Here is a 12,916-nt window from a genome sequence, read left to right as displayed (position 1 = left end):
AAATCAACTCTTGGATTTTTGTGTGTGTGTGTGTGTGTCTGTGTGTGTGTGTGTGTGTGTGTGTGTGTGTGTGTACACACACAAACAAGTCATTTTATTCTGTTTTTAATTTACAATTTACACAGCATCACAATTTATTTGCAGTTGGGATTGTAAATGAAATCAACTCTTGGATTTTTGTGTGTGTGTGTGTTTGTTGGGGACTGTAGGTGGTTGGTGAGGATTGCTCTGTTGTTGCATCATGCCCCTGGCTACTGATCCACTTTATACTGATGTTAGATTTCACATTACCTTTACCCAGGGTTGATGGGGGCATGGTGCTTTGTCTGAAAGTGAACAGACACTTTGTGCCTCCCCTTGTCCAGCATCTGGCAGTTCTGTTCTAATTTAGCTTTGATCTCTCCTTCATTCTTTTCTGTGTTGCCCAGGGAGGATCATGTTGAAGGGAGACAACATTACCTTGCTGCAGAGTGTGTCCAACTAAGGCGAGAATGGAGATATCTACAAACTTCAACTTTTGTAGAAGAAATTGGTTTTTGTTTTTCTTCAGAGATTAAGTGTTTGTGTTTATGACATGAATATTGTAATTGTTTCTTTCTACCACATGGATCTGTTTGGAGAATAAAGGTTTTTTTTTTCTTACACTTCTCTGTTAACTTTTTAGTGTTTCAGACTCTAGATGTGTTTTGGTTTAATGGACTGTGCTGCCGTCTAGTGGCAGACAGAACTATTGCAGTGCACGTATATAGGTCAAATGCACTGCAGCGGCGCAGTTGCATTTAATACGTCTGTCTTGTAAGTGCAGGCGTTATTGTGTGTGAAATACAGAAAATGAACATGTGCTTCCTCGTGTAACTTTTCTATGCTGTACATAGTATGAAAGCAGAACTGCTACAAAGAAAATTAGGGCAGAACTTGGGTGCATGCCCAAATTATGAGTGCAGACTACTTAATGTATATGTACGTTTTGTAAGTAGTGTATAGCTTGTTTATTTTACTAAATGCAGGGAGAATATAAATTGAAACAAATTAGACAATGTACTTTATACAGTAAATGCTGTATCTACTGGTCTGATTAGCAAACGACACAGATGCTGTGAATGTTGATCTTGAATGTTATGTTGAAAAGTTATAAAATCAGGTTATTAATTTACTGGAACCACACACTACTTGGTTTAAACAATAATACCATTTTAGCTTTTGGCCTCAGAAAATGAGCCTTAATGTAGGCAAATTGATTAACGTAATTACGTAGTTAGTCGCTACGCAACTCAACGTGTCCCTGTTCGGCTGACTGGGAAACCCCTAGCGCGGAGCTGCCAACGCCCGGCGTAAAGACACAAATAGAGGATACGGTATGGAAATTTTTTGCTCGTTTCTTATTACTATTTATTCTTTTGGCTAATGTTTAGGTCTAACTCTTGTCACTTTACTGTATAATATGAATTCCTAACACTGATTGTAATCAGCAGTTTATCAGACTCATTCAGCAACAGCATCCGCTAAGCTTAGCACAGCTCGTTAGCTCGCAAGCTAATTGGGGAGGACCGTAGTTAGCTAGCGAAACAGGCAGGGTGTCTATCGTTAGACCGGTGTGTAAATCGAGCTCCTGGAGTTACTCATAAAGAACATGCAAGTTTTTTAATTGGTGGTTCTGATGTTGTAATGATAAAATAAAACACCTCTTTGTTATTAAGATAAGTTGGTGACGAACCTAAGAATTGACTAGTTACGGTACGCGGTAAGTGGGTTAACAGAATAAACGAGCATAACAAGAGTTTGGTTAAGTTGCGATTTTGTAGACAGCATAGTCCCAACGTATAGATGGAAAGCATAATGTCTGGGTACTAAGGAAAAGATTCATAACACTGACCCTGTAAAAATAGGGGATCAGTTGTAAGTTTATCGTTTTAACAGCGGGCAGGAAATTAGGCCAGACTGAGGCCGAGGATGTGGCCGAAATATATGGCTAATGCTACCAAGCTAACAGATCTTTAAGTGGTAGTTATCTCTCAAGTGTGAGGTAAAATGTTCCATAATAGGATATTTACATGCTGATCCTAACAGCTTGGCACACCACTCGCGGCTGCGTAGTTAAACATGTTATAAACTCAACGGAAGACAAAGTCTAGTTTGAGATTTCGGGTCGGTGATGTCAGATCAAAAATACACATGATTGAGGTCTGTTTTTGTCAAGAATCAGAGGGTAACATTCTTTCCCCCCAACGTGCGGAAGTACGTACATGTATCAGTGGAAATTAGAAGGAAGTTATGACCAATCCTTAAGGAAATACCTCCAACGTAACGATCATTACCGGTTTGTGTTTAAATGTACTGATATTTGATCATGTAGATGACATAAGTGTCTGCTTTAAAATAAATCCACACTGCTCAGAGGATTAGCTGACCCGAACATACAAAATCGCAAATTATACAGAGTCCATTTCAGTATGGCAGCTAAATATTTGGAAACTGTTATCAGGCTCAGTTGAGCCGCTTTCGCTATTAGTATTTAAGCAGGGCTGCAGTTAGTGCTGGCTGGCCTACAAACACAAATGTGAGGATTAAGTCTGGCGGCATTAATGCAGCTGCAGTCATCCTTTGGTGCCCATTGCCGTTGGCTTACTACATTGTTACACTTCGATTTATATTTTTTACTTTTACAAGATGAGTTGAGATTTTTATTCAGATTGATGGGACACACAGTAAAATACTTGTGTTCATACACTACTGTGTTTCATGGATGTCACGGTGTTCATTGTACAGTGAAATTGACCATGTATTCACCAACCAAAGAATTGCTGAAGACAGTGGCACTTTCTCTTAGTCAGTAATTAGTTGACTTGGTCCTAAGGCACAGTTCTCCTTGATGATGTGCATTGGAATGTTGTCGATAAGTGTTATGCTTGATTCATCTGCCAACATCTGTAATAACAGTGTTCTTGGTTTTCGGAGACAGAAATCTGTCAGTTTGTTGATAAACCAGTGGTGTGTACTCTAAGTGGACTAGAACATGATCAGATAGCGCCTGTTACTTGTCCATGGTGTCTGCAGCAGTTTGCACGTACATCTACGCAGGAGTGTAATCCCAGCCAAATGGAGTGTCTTCACTTTTAGGATCAAGATGCGGCATAATGCAGTTGCTTTATATATTGATTTTTTGGGATCAACCTTGATAACATATGTACTCTGATTAATCAAGTTTTGCATGTCTGTTTGACCTTACAAGTCTGTGCATTTTCCTGTTATTATTGTAGGGCACCGGTATGTGTTTTTACAAAATGATTTAACTTGAAAAAAATCAAAGCCAACTTAGTCTCTGTTTTTTAGTCTTGTGTCCTGGTGATTTTACTTTGAAAGGCCAGACTCTTTTTGGTGGCACCAAATTTTTGTTTATACTGAGAAAACTGCTGTGTAGCATTGTGACACACATGAAACAGTTATCACAACATTAACAAATTCACATGAACAGACAAGCATTTATAGTTCAGCATTACAATTCAGTATTTTCAGGCAATGTACGTATGGTCAATTTTTTTGTTTTTACATATTATTTTTACATATTATTCACATTATTTTATAAAATCCCTCCTAAAAGAACTGCCCTGTATTGCATCACACCTGGAGAATTTCCAGCCGGAAGCGCCCATTGTTCAGTTTCCGGTAATGCTAGCTGCTCATATGATGCACTTGCGGTAATGGGTAAGCTCCATTAGCACATACAGCTCCATTCAATTAGATATTTAACAGCTGTAATTGTGTTAAACATTGTTGTATTATAACAACATACTGGATAGAAACATGTTGTATTTTGTGATGAGGTTTTTGTTAATAAGGGGAGATTTGACTTGTGCTCAGAAAATGGTACACGTGTGGGGAAATGATTTTTGGTTTAGAAATGTTCATTATTAGAAGTGGACAACTTCATTTGATTGTGCTCTAATTGCTGGAATAAATCATTAAAGACTTACAAGGCATTTTAAACAATGACATATGCATTAGACATATGCAGTGGCATAGTGGTAGAAATCACATAAATCTGTAGCAGGTATTGCACTGATGATGACAGGGATAAAAACTTACAGGTCTAATGTAAAAGCCTTTTTTGAAAAGGAGTGGTATGTTGAAGATATTTGGGTTGTTAGTTGGGCACCTGTTTTAGCAGGTTCTGTTTCTGTGTTAAACACTGTAGCGTTTGGTGCCTGCAGTTTTGTCCCTCATGCTTCTCTCAATGACATCCCCACCCCCACACTGTGCTGCAGAGCTCTGCAGTGGCTTAGCACTGACAGACTGTAACTTACAGAGGAGAAATGGGGGAACAGTGTTGCTTGTGTACTACATACAGTGCGTTGTCTCTAAAATCAGGCACACACTGAACAATGTTGTCAGACCAAGAAAGTACTGCTGTGACGTTATACATTACTTACCAAGAAACATGGAAAGACAGACAGCTTTAGAAATAAAAGCAAAAAAGACGAGCAGATGAAGTCAAGCAAAAGCTGTAGTTAAAGCTATACATAGTCATTTAGAAGTGGTTTGAGATGGATGATGATTGTTGAAGAACCATCAAATGACTGTCAATGAATATTGAATAGTTCTTTTGGTTGAGATTCCCATCTCTACGTAGAACGTGATATTAAATATCTACGATAGCCTAATATATCAGGAGTGCCTCAACCTCCTATATGCCTGTCAGTGACTCAGTTAGCATAACAGCAAAGCATCAGCCCCATCAATTAATTTTCTTTGTTGGCTTAGTCTGGTTCCTTTTCATAAATCACTTGTTGGTAAGTTTTTATTTCACTTAAAGTTACATAACAAATTGTTTCCTAGTCGAGTCTTCCTGTCCTCATTTTTATGCGCCCTGTCTGCTCCACTCTTAGTGTGTTAGTGGGTGCAAACAAAGTGAAACTGAGAGCGGAGGAAAATGCAAATTAGAATGGCCATAATGGCAACAAGTGAAGAATTCACACTAAGCTGGAAGAAAAGTAGTGCAAATACATTAGCTTAATAACATATATATAATGAGCCTGTGTGCATCCTGTAATGTGGACGTTCTGACATGTTAATATGTGTGTTGGTTTCAACAATAAAACACGTCAGTGTAGGTAGAGCCTTGGTGGTGTTCCTACTGGCTCACTATCACAACTGAATAGAACAGATTTGTTGTTTCTTTTATTTGTGCAATTTGAGCTTTTCCTGTGATAACAGTCAGAAAGAACTTTGTAGGTTAGCTTTACTCTTGGAGTTGTGTTCACATCTACACTACATTCATGTTTGATGTTTTAGTTTCTAATTTTGTATAACAAATTAAGACAAATAAAATAAGAGCATGAAGCCACCATTAGTGTTTTTGAGTCTGATCTGTTTCTTGGGCCATATGGGGAAGAGAGACTGCGCCAGCTGATGTTTTCCCTTTTTTCCCAAATTTCCTTTCATGTTTCCTTCCTTCATTTGTGTGAAGCAGGCCTGTGCTGTGTCCAGTTGTTAAGCTGTACTGACCCTCAGTCCATTAACTGTAAAAAGCTCATTGGAGCCTTTCCAGTTTAATTCCCGTAGTTAGTGGAGGTTACTGGTTTTCACTTCACTTCCTGTGGCAAGTAAATCACGATTTGTAGTCAGAGTTTAGGTAAAAAGTTCTTAACCAACATTTTGTTTTTTACAAATAATGAAAAATGCCATCTGGTACTCAGCTTACAAAAAAATGGCTAGTCCTTGGTCCATGCATTTTTCTCCTAATATGAGCTCACCTCAAACAAAATGCTCCTATCAGAAGTCCACATGTATAATGTAGAGTAAAATAATAATGATCAAAGATGATATTTTTAAATTTATCTGTGGTATGTCTGTGAAAGTTGTTCAGCCAAAAAGTAAATTATTAAATGTGCCTCTTTTCTTTTCCAGATCTTGAATGAGTAGCAAAGACTGTAACACACAGCTATGCAGACCATTAAGTGTGTTGTAGTTGGTGATGGTGCTGTGGGTAAAACCTGCCTGCTCATCTCTTACACCACAAACAAGTTTCCCTCTGAATATGTACCTACGGTAAGTGCGTCAATCTCTATATTAGATTTTAAATGTTTTAGTTACCACATGTTTAGCGAACCACACGCACGTGAGTTTATATTTGCTTGTTGCACAATTTACAGAAGATTCAGCTGGAGTTTGGAGTTTGAGTACATACAATGCTGTTTGCATGTTTCCGTTGATCCTGCAGAGGTCTGAACAGGATGTTTGCTATTGTTGACTAATTGGCCTTGACCACTAAGTACGTGATCAAAGTTGTGTTCTGTATGCAGCTTTACAAACACACAATCAGGTCGAAGAACCTGCTGGAATATGGTTTATTTGAAGGATGTTGAATAAGAGTAATAGACGAGCAATTTGAATATATTATTTCTCAGCTCTGTAGTGTAAATAAATGTGTCTATAACTGTATCTTTAGTTCTATTGCGTTATGAGTGGCTGAGCTGATTTTGGTCTGTGTGTTGCAGGTGTTTGATAACTATGCTGTAACTGTAATGATTGGAGGTGAGCCCTACACTCTGGGCTTGTTTGATACAGCAGGTATGTTACATTTCACTTTCTATTATAAAGTAGGAATCATGCTTTCAGAAGCAGCTTGTCTGTCTTCACACTGCAGCCACAGGGGAGCTTTAGTAAATGTAGTTTGTGTGATGTTTTCTTTCAGTCAGAGTTGTGCTTTCTGTTTTTGTTGCTCAGCCTCTGTTGGCTTACGTGCCGACCAAACAATCGAGTTAAATATAATTTTTGTGTGGCTTCTCCAGGTCAGGAAGATTACGACAGGTTACGACCTCTGAGTTATCCCCAGACAGATGTCTTCCTCGTCTGTTTCTCTGTCGTGTCCCCATCCTCCTTTGAAAATGTCAAAGAAAAGGTAAGTGTGACCTGCTCATTTTGATGTTTTTCTGTTAGTGTAAAAATGAACATGTTGTAACAGTTTGTTTCATACTGTGTAATATATACTGAATATTGTTTATTTTGAAAAAATGATGAATTATGGGTTGCTCAAATTTTACTGGCAGGTACAGTACTAATTAGCCGTTTGGTACAAAAAGCCAGAGGGAAGGGAACTTGGTTAAAAATGCAGTGCTTGTCTGAGGATGCAAATGCCTTAAAAAAAGGGTTAAAATAAAGGGCTCTCTTCAAATTTTTAAAATAAAATTAACATTTTCTTAATTTTGTTTAATAAGAAAACCCCCCGGTATTCCGCACATGTGTGGTATTGTGCTGACTCTTGTATTTGTCCATTTAGTGGGTTCCCGAGATCACCCACCACTGTCCAAAGACGCCCTTCCTTCTAGTTGGGACTCAGATCGACTTGCGAGATGATCCCTCCACTATAGAGAAGCTGGCTAAGAACAAGCAAAAGCCCATTACTCCGGAGACAGCCGAGAAGCTGGCAAGAGATCTCAAGGCTGTAAAATATGTGGAGTGCTCAGCCCTCACACAGGTACTGTATATACTTGGATATAAAAGATTTACAGTCACACACACACACTCTCAGAGACGAGTATGATGGATACTTCAGTGGCAAGAACTAAGAAAGTGGAGGAAAGAGGAACATGCCTGTACCCCCACTGTCCTGTGCATGTTTGTTCTGCATGCTGGTTTGATCTTGGTAATTGATGTACCTTGTGGGTTCACTGATGTTGCTAGTTGGAAATGATCCTTGCTACAGTAAGCAGACCTTCATTTAGGTAAACTGTTACTTATTCAGCTGCACTGGTCTTGAGCATAGTCACATGGTAGATTAGCCAACTTTTCTTAACAGTGGGGTGGATTTTAAGCAAATGCACTAAATGTTAGAGTTTAGGATTCTGGGTGAGCAGACCTAAAGCGATTAAAGCGTAGGAAGGAGAGAGTTCATGTTTTGCAAACCTCTCCAGTATATGTGCTTGTTAAAGCCTGTGGGCTTTACACCACATCATGGACCAGCAATCGCTCCTGGGATCAGCTGATGGTGTTTGCAGTAATAGAACAGGCACAAACACATTATTGTGTCAGCATTTTGACTAAATGGCAAAGTAAAATGTTTCTAGTTTATGAAGGCAAACCTGCTGCTAGTTAGTTGTTTGTTTGTTTTTTTGCACTGTTTCTAAAGAGGACCAAAGGTAGACAGTGGGCTTCGTGTCAAATTTAGGAGCGTTTGACTTCTCTGTGGTAGATTTAATGTTGTATTATTGAGTGCTTGTGTTGACTAAATCAGTCAGTGCCTTTAAAGGCTTTACCTGCTCAGTTATGTCCCGAGTTTGTTTGTGTTGGCGTTGATGCATAACTGTTAGAAACTGAAGCACAGTAAGCATGACTCGGAGGAGAGCAGGTGACTTGGATCTCTGATTCTGAACAATAGTGTTGATAAAGCTGGGGTGCCCCCACCTCCCTGCTCTGCTCCTTCCTTCCTGTACTCCCCCCTATCTCACTGGCACAAAAGTTGCATAGCTGCTGATGTCATTTCCTGTTTCCTGTTGGGGATCTCAACACCCAGGTCCCCAGCTCACTTTCAGCCCCCTGTTAAACAACTTCCTTGTCTTCATTCAGTGTTGACACGGCTGCACGGCACTCCTGGTCTTTATGCTATGAAACCTTCCTCCTCACTCTGCCATGTTCCTCTTCTTCTCCTCCTCTTCTTTGGTCTCTCTCTCTGTGTTTGCTCTGCTAATTGCACTCTTGTTCTCTTCCCTCTCTTCCTGTCGTCATAGCGAGGGCTGAAGAATGTTTTTGACGAAGCTATCCTAGCTGCCCTAGAGCCGCCTGAGACGCAAAGAAAGAGGAAATGTTGTTTATTTTAAACTTTCTGTGCCACATCACTCATGTCTTCTTCCTGTCATTGCTGTTTATCCGTTTTTCGTTCCCTTACTCCACTTCTCTCCTCCTTCCCATTTTCTCTCTCTCTCTCTCTCTCTCTCTTTCTCTCTCTCTTTCTCTCTCTCTCTCTCTCTCTCGCTCTCTCTCTCGCTCTCTGCATTTGCTGCTTAAAACTCTCATCTGTCTCAATCTCAGCCATCTATTAACAGATCACACTGCTGCTCTACTCTGCATCAAGATTGCGTTTCTCATCTTTGTTCTGTGGCTTGTTAAACTAACCAGAGGCCTTTCTGCACTTAAAAATACTTGTTGCCTTTTCTAATTTGGTTTACTCGGCATCATATCTTCATATTTTTCTTCTGGATTAGTGTGACCACCTGCATCATTTCACATCCTAATTCTTGGACCACTCTGTGTCTTAAACTGTTTTCACACATGAACTCTGGACAGTCAAACACAGTTGTCCTTTCTGGAAGGATAAATTCTGCACACAGATACCTCCTTCATTCTAACATGGACTTAAACGCCACCACGCCTCTGAATTGAACTCATTCTAAAAGATGAGATTAAACATTATTGTGTGTGTGTATTTAAGAGCCACTGAAAATTGATCGCAGTCAGTGACCACATTTTTTTTTAAACGTGTCACTTTCTGTAGTTTATAGTGCTCCAGACACATAATGTTAGGGTGCTGAATGTAGTAGCACCAGCAGTCTTCTTTCCTTTTTAAAATACAAATGGAAAAAGAATAGAGCAAAACTAGCTAGAACATACAAACTGTAAGAACTCACACATCTGTGCAGTGCTGTTTACTCACTGCTGTCTGTAAGCTGTTGACACAGTCTGCAGACAACTTTCCACTCTCTATGTCAGAGTGCTACAGGTCATCTGTTTTACTTTCCACATTGTTTGTTTGTAATTTCAAATTAAAGAGAAAGCAGAAATAAGCCTAACACCAATATTAAAATCATACAATAATAAAATGTGAATAAATAGCACAGCAAGAGCAGCAGCTGTGTACATTGACAGTCATTCACACACTGTGTTGAAACAGCCGGGTCGGTAAAGCTGGTTCATTGTGACACCGTCTGAAAGGTTTGTGTGTGAAAACGTCTTGAGTTTAGCTTATTAACAAGACCTGTGTCTAACAATAGGTGGCTAGTGTCTAGAAGGATACATCCTTTGTTTGGGATGGTCCTCGACTCTTCTCTCTGCTCTGTGCGAGTAGTAGTCGTGTGAAGGTGGTGGCTTTACAGGCTGAGATTGAGCTTACACTTAACAGAGCTTCCATTTCTAATGCTAAAGTATTTTTTATACTTCTACAGTTATGTTTAATTTATCAGAATCTGAAGGGTGACTGTGGTTTCTCACGCAGGGCTTTTAACTGCTCAAGTCACCTATGGGAGTGTCTGACCTCAGCAGACATTGCTATGTGCTGGTGTCATGGTACTCATTGATCTATTTTATAGCTAAGCCACACTTGATGATACTTGCAAGCCGTGTGTAGTGACTTATTTCGCTTTCTCTACATATAACATCAGTGTGCCATTACCTGTGGTACAGATTGTGTTGTATTAGAAGTCTATATAATAATAAAAGCTATAATTGTGTGAAATGACTTGTGAACTGAATTACCGTAATAAAGGACAACTTAACTTGCGCTCATCTGGCTTCCGTCTTTTTTCAGTGCCGTGTCAGAAGAATTTAGTAGTTTGGTCAGCTGAGATAGGCAACGCAGTGCAGCTCTGGTTACCTCACATGACTGAGCTCATGACGTAAGCAGTTCTGCTCGGGTTAATACAAAGGTTCCCCTCTTGCGCTCGGCAAGTGCTTGATTGTGGTCATGTGTTTGGAATATGAACCAGTGAAGTCAAGAAAAAGTTCTTGTTTGCCGTTGTAATGTCAAGGGTTATGTCCTGTTTTTCCTCCACTTGCTTGTTTGACTTGCCTTTGATTTCGGCTGTCTCAGGTCAGCTGCACTTTTCAGACATGCATGTGATTTGTGTTGTTGACACTTAATCCCTGATCTGGCTTACACCACTGAAAACACCACAAGACATCGTTTCCCACACACAGACTTTACTTGGGAGGGTACTCCAGGGATGCTGATGGCTAACTAAGTATAGTGTGTAACTTATTTTTTATTTACAGTGTGATCGATTTAGTCACTGCTAAGCATGTAGACTAATAATATAAATTCTGTAATGCAATTGTTTGGTTCCGCAGTCAGATAAACTCCAACTAAACTATGCTGGACTGCAGCTGGTCAAAGTAGACTTTATTCTACTTAAAAGATGTGCTTTAAGGAGTTTAATGTAGAGGCAGCAATATTTGCGTATTATTGTCACAGAGAATGTGTGCTATTATTTTAAAAAGCACGGGTGCACCTCCTGTGTCATTTGTCTGATTCTGTGGGAAACACTACATGACAGTCTCCTGACTTGTTCATTGCAGATCCTACCTGGAAATTTTATGTTGTTGTTTTATCTTTTTCTTTGCATTCCCACCAGCTTCCCCTCTTTCTTATGAAACCCCTCTGAATTACCTTCAGTGTGTTTTGCTTTTTCACTGTCCCCCCCCAGTTGAAGCCATTTCTGCCTTTTGTTGCAAGATCTTTTTTTTGTTCCTTTTAAATCTGTGTGTGTGTGTGTGTGTGTTTGCGCTGCTCCCTCATTCTGTTTGTATGTTTTTGTTCACAGAAAGGACTAAAGAATGTGTTTGATGAGGCGATATTGGCTGCATTGGAGCCCCCAGAGCCCAAGAAGAAACGCAAATGTGTGCTGCTATGAGAGGCTCCTACCTTTCCAAAGCACACACCCCCTTCACTCACGCATACACACACACACACACAGAAATACACACGTCTTTAAATACATACATCCCTGCCTCTCCCAATCCCCCCTCCCTTGCTCTGCTAAGGCTGCTTGACAGCATTGTTTTCCTTGTGGAAGACTAGGAAGAAAACAGCCTACCAAGTTTCAGATAATTCTCTGCAATAATAACAACCAAGCTTCACCCCTGCGTCTGAGTTCGGGATAAAACATGAATGTTACATGGCCAAGAACCCAGTGAGGGCTCAGACAGGGATCCAGATACCAAGCATACTCACAAGTAGAAATCCCTCTGTCGAGCTTTGGATAGCTGATTTCATTAGTTCAGTCAGTGTTGTGGCCTAATCGAGTTCTAGCTGTCCAGCCGTGTAGTCGTCTTCAGCCAATGTAAAGGTTTCGTGGACATAAGCCCAGCCCCAGCCCCTCCCAGCTGCTTAATTAGCAGCTGCTCATGCTGCTGTTCCCGTCGCCTCAGTTGACGAGCACGCTCATTGCTCAGCCCCCCTCTATGTTCTCACTCAGCACTACCACAAGAGATGCTAACAGAGTAGTGTTGTTGATTTTGTTTGCCAACACCTCCTTTATCCCTCAAACAGTCTGAGATATTTACTCGATGTTCCAAGTAGACGCGCTCTTAACCACTAGGACACCGTGGGGGTTTGACACAGCTCGGTAATTCAGTCAAGGCTCCATCAAGCCTTACCTCCACAGTACAGAGTAGCAGTCTTTTTAAGAGTGTGGAAATCACTTGAAAAGCTAAAGGCATTCATTAGTAATGGGTCTCATAGTCGACCACAGGAATTGGCCTTTTAGATGGAGGGAACTTAAACAGTATTAGCAGAACAAGCGGTTGTTCTTCATGCGTTGCCAGGGACCAAGTAGAATACTGTTTTCACATTGTCATCACCGTACACTGAGAACGGGCATAGCAGAGACAACTGTGTTAAATGACGAATGCTTATTGGCCAGACAACAGATGAGCAAATGTGAATTTTCACCAGATTTCTGTGCCAGGTCAGAATTTGGTGCCTTCCTGTAGTGCGTCATATCCAGGCAGAGGTGTGAGGCCTGTTGTACCTGTTCACACTGTACGGCGCTGCATGTAGCTCGGCCTTGGTCTCTGTTCTAAATGATAGGTTTAACAGATGTAATTATAATGTAAGCTGGCACACAATGTTCATGTAGGCTCCAGGTGTTTTTACCAAAATCTGTTTTTCTTTATCATTTCTGTTTGTGTGTTGTTGTTTTTTTTTTTT

General features: G+C 40.3%; 2 protein-coding genes across 2 annotated transcripts in view; both read left to right on the top strand.

Annotated features, from left to right (window-relative positions):
• The window catches only part of snrpe (small nuclear ribonucleoprotein polypeptide E), a 5,538-nt gene extending 4,894 nt beyond the window's left edge, over positions 1 to 644 (top strand). Inside the window, exon 5 of the mRNA XM_005726665.1 lies at positions 429 to 644. Coding sequence (XP_005726722.1) covers positions 429 to 484 — 56 coding nt within the window. The 3' untranslated portion in view covers positions 485 to 644. The remainder of the gene's footprint in view (positions 1 to 428) is intronic.
• A 626-nt stretch (positions 645 to 1,270) lies between these two features.
• cdc42 (cell division cycle 42) lies at positions 1,271 to 12,901 on the top strand. The gene is made up of 6 exons (XM_005726664.1): positions 1,271 to 1,355; positions 5,905 to 6,045; positions 6,495 to 6,567; positions 6,789 to 6,898; positions 7,277 to 7,474; positions 11,529 to 12,901. The coding sequence occupies exons 2-6, from the start codon at positions 5,941 to 5,943 to the stop codon at positions 11,616 to 11,618; spliced, it is 576 nt and encodes a 191-aa protein (XP_005726721.1). The 5' UTR covers positions 1,271 to 1,355; positions 5,905 to 5,940; the 3' UTR covers positions 11,619 to 12,901.
• Positions 12,902 to 12,916: the final 15 nt, after the last annotated feature.

This window comes from Pundamilia nyererei, unplaced genomic scaffold (genome assembly GCF_000239375.1).
Source record: "Pundamilia nyererei isolate P.nyererei 1_Seehausen unplaced genomic scaffold, PunNye1.0 scaffold00021, whole genome shotgun sequence".
NCBI classification, from domain to species: domain Eukaryota; kingdom Metazoa; phylum Chordata; class Actinopteri; order Cichliformes; family Cichlidae; genus Pundamilia; species Pundamilia nyererei.
This window is presented reverse-complemented; position numbering and strand designations above follow the sequence as displayed.

Coding starts and splice junctions, on each gene's coding strand:
- cdc42 (XM_005726664.1), top strand. CDS start 5,941: ATGCAGACCATTAAGTGTGTTGTAGTTGGTGATGGTGCTGTGGGTAAA. Junction 6,046..6,494: donor CCTCTGAATATGTACCTACG/GTAAGTGCGTCA, acceptor TGTGTGTTGCAG/GTGTTTGATAACTATGCTGT. Junction 7,475..11,528: donor AGTGCTCAGCCCTCACACAG/GTACTGTATATA, acceptor TTTTGTTCACAG/AAAGGACTAAAGAATGTGTT.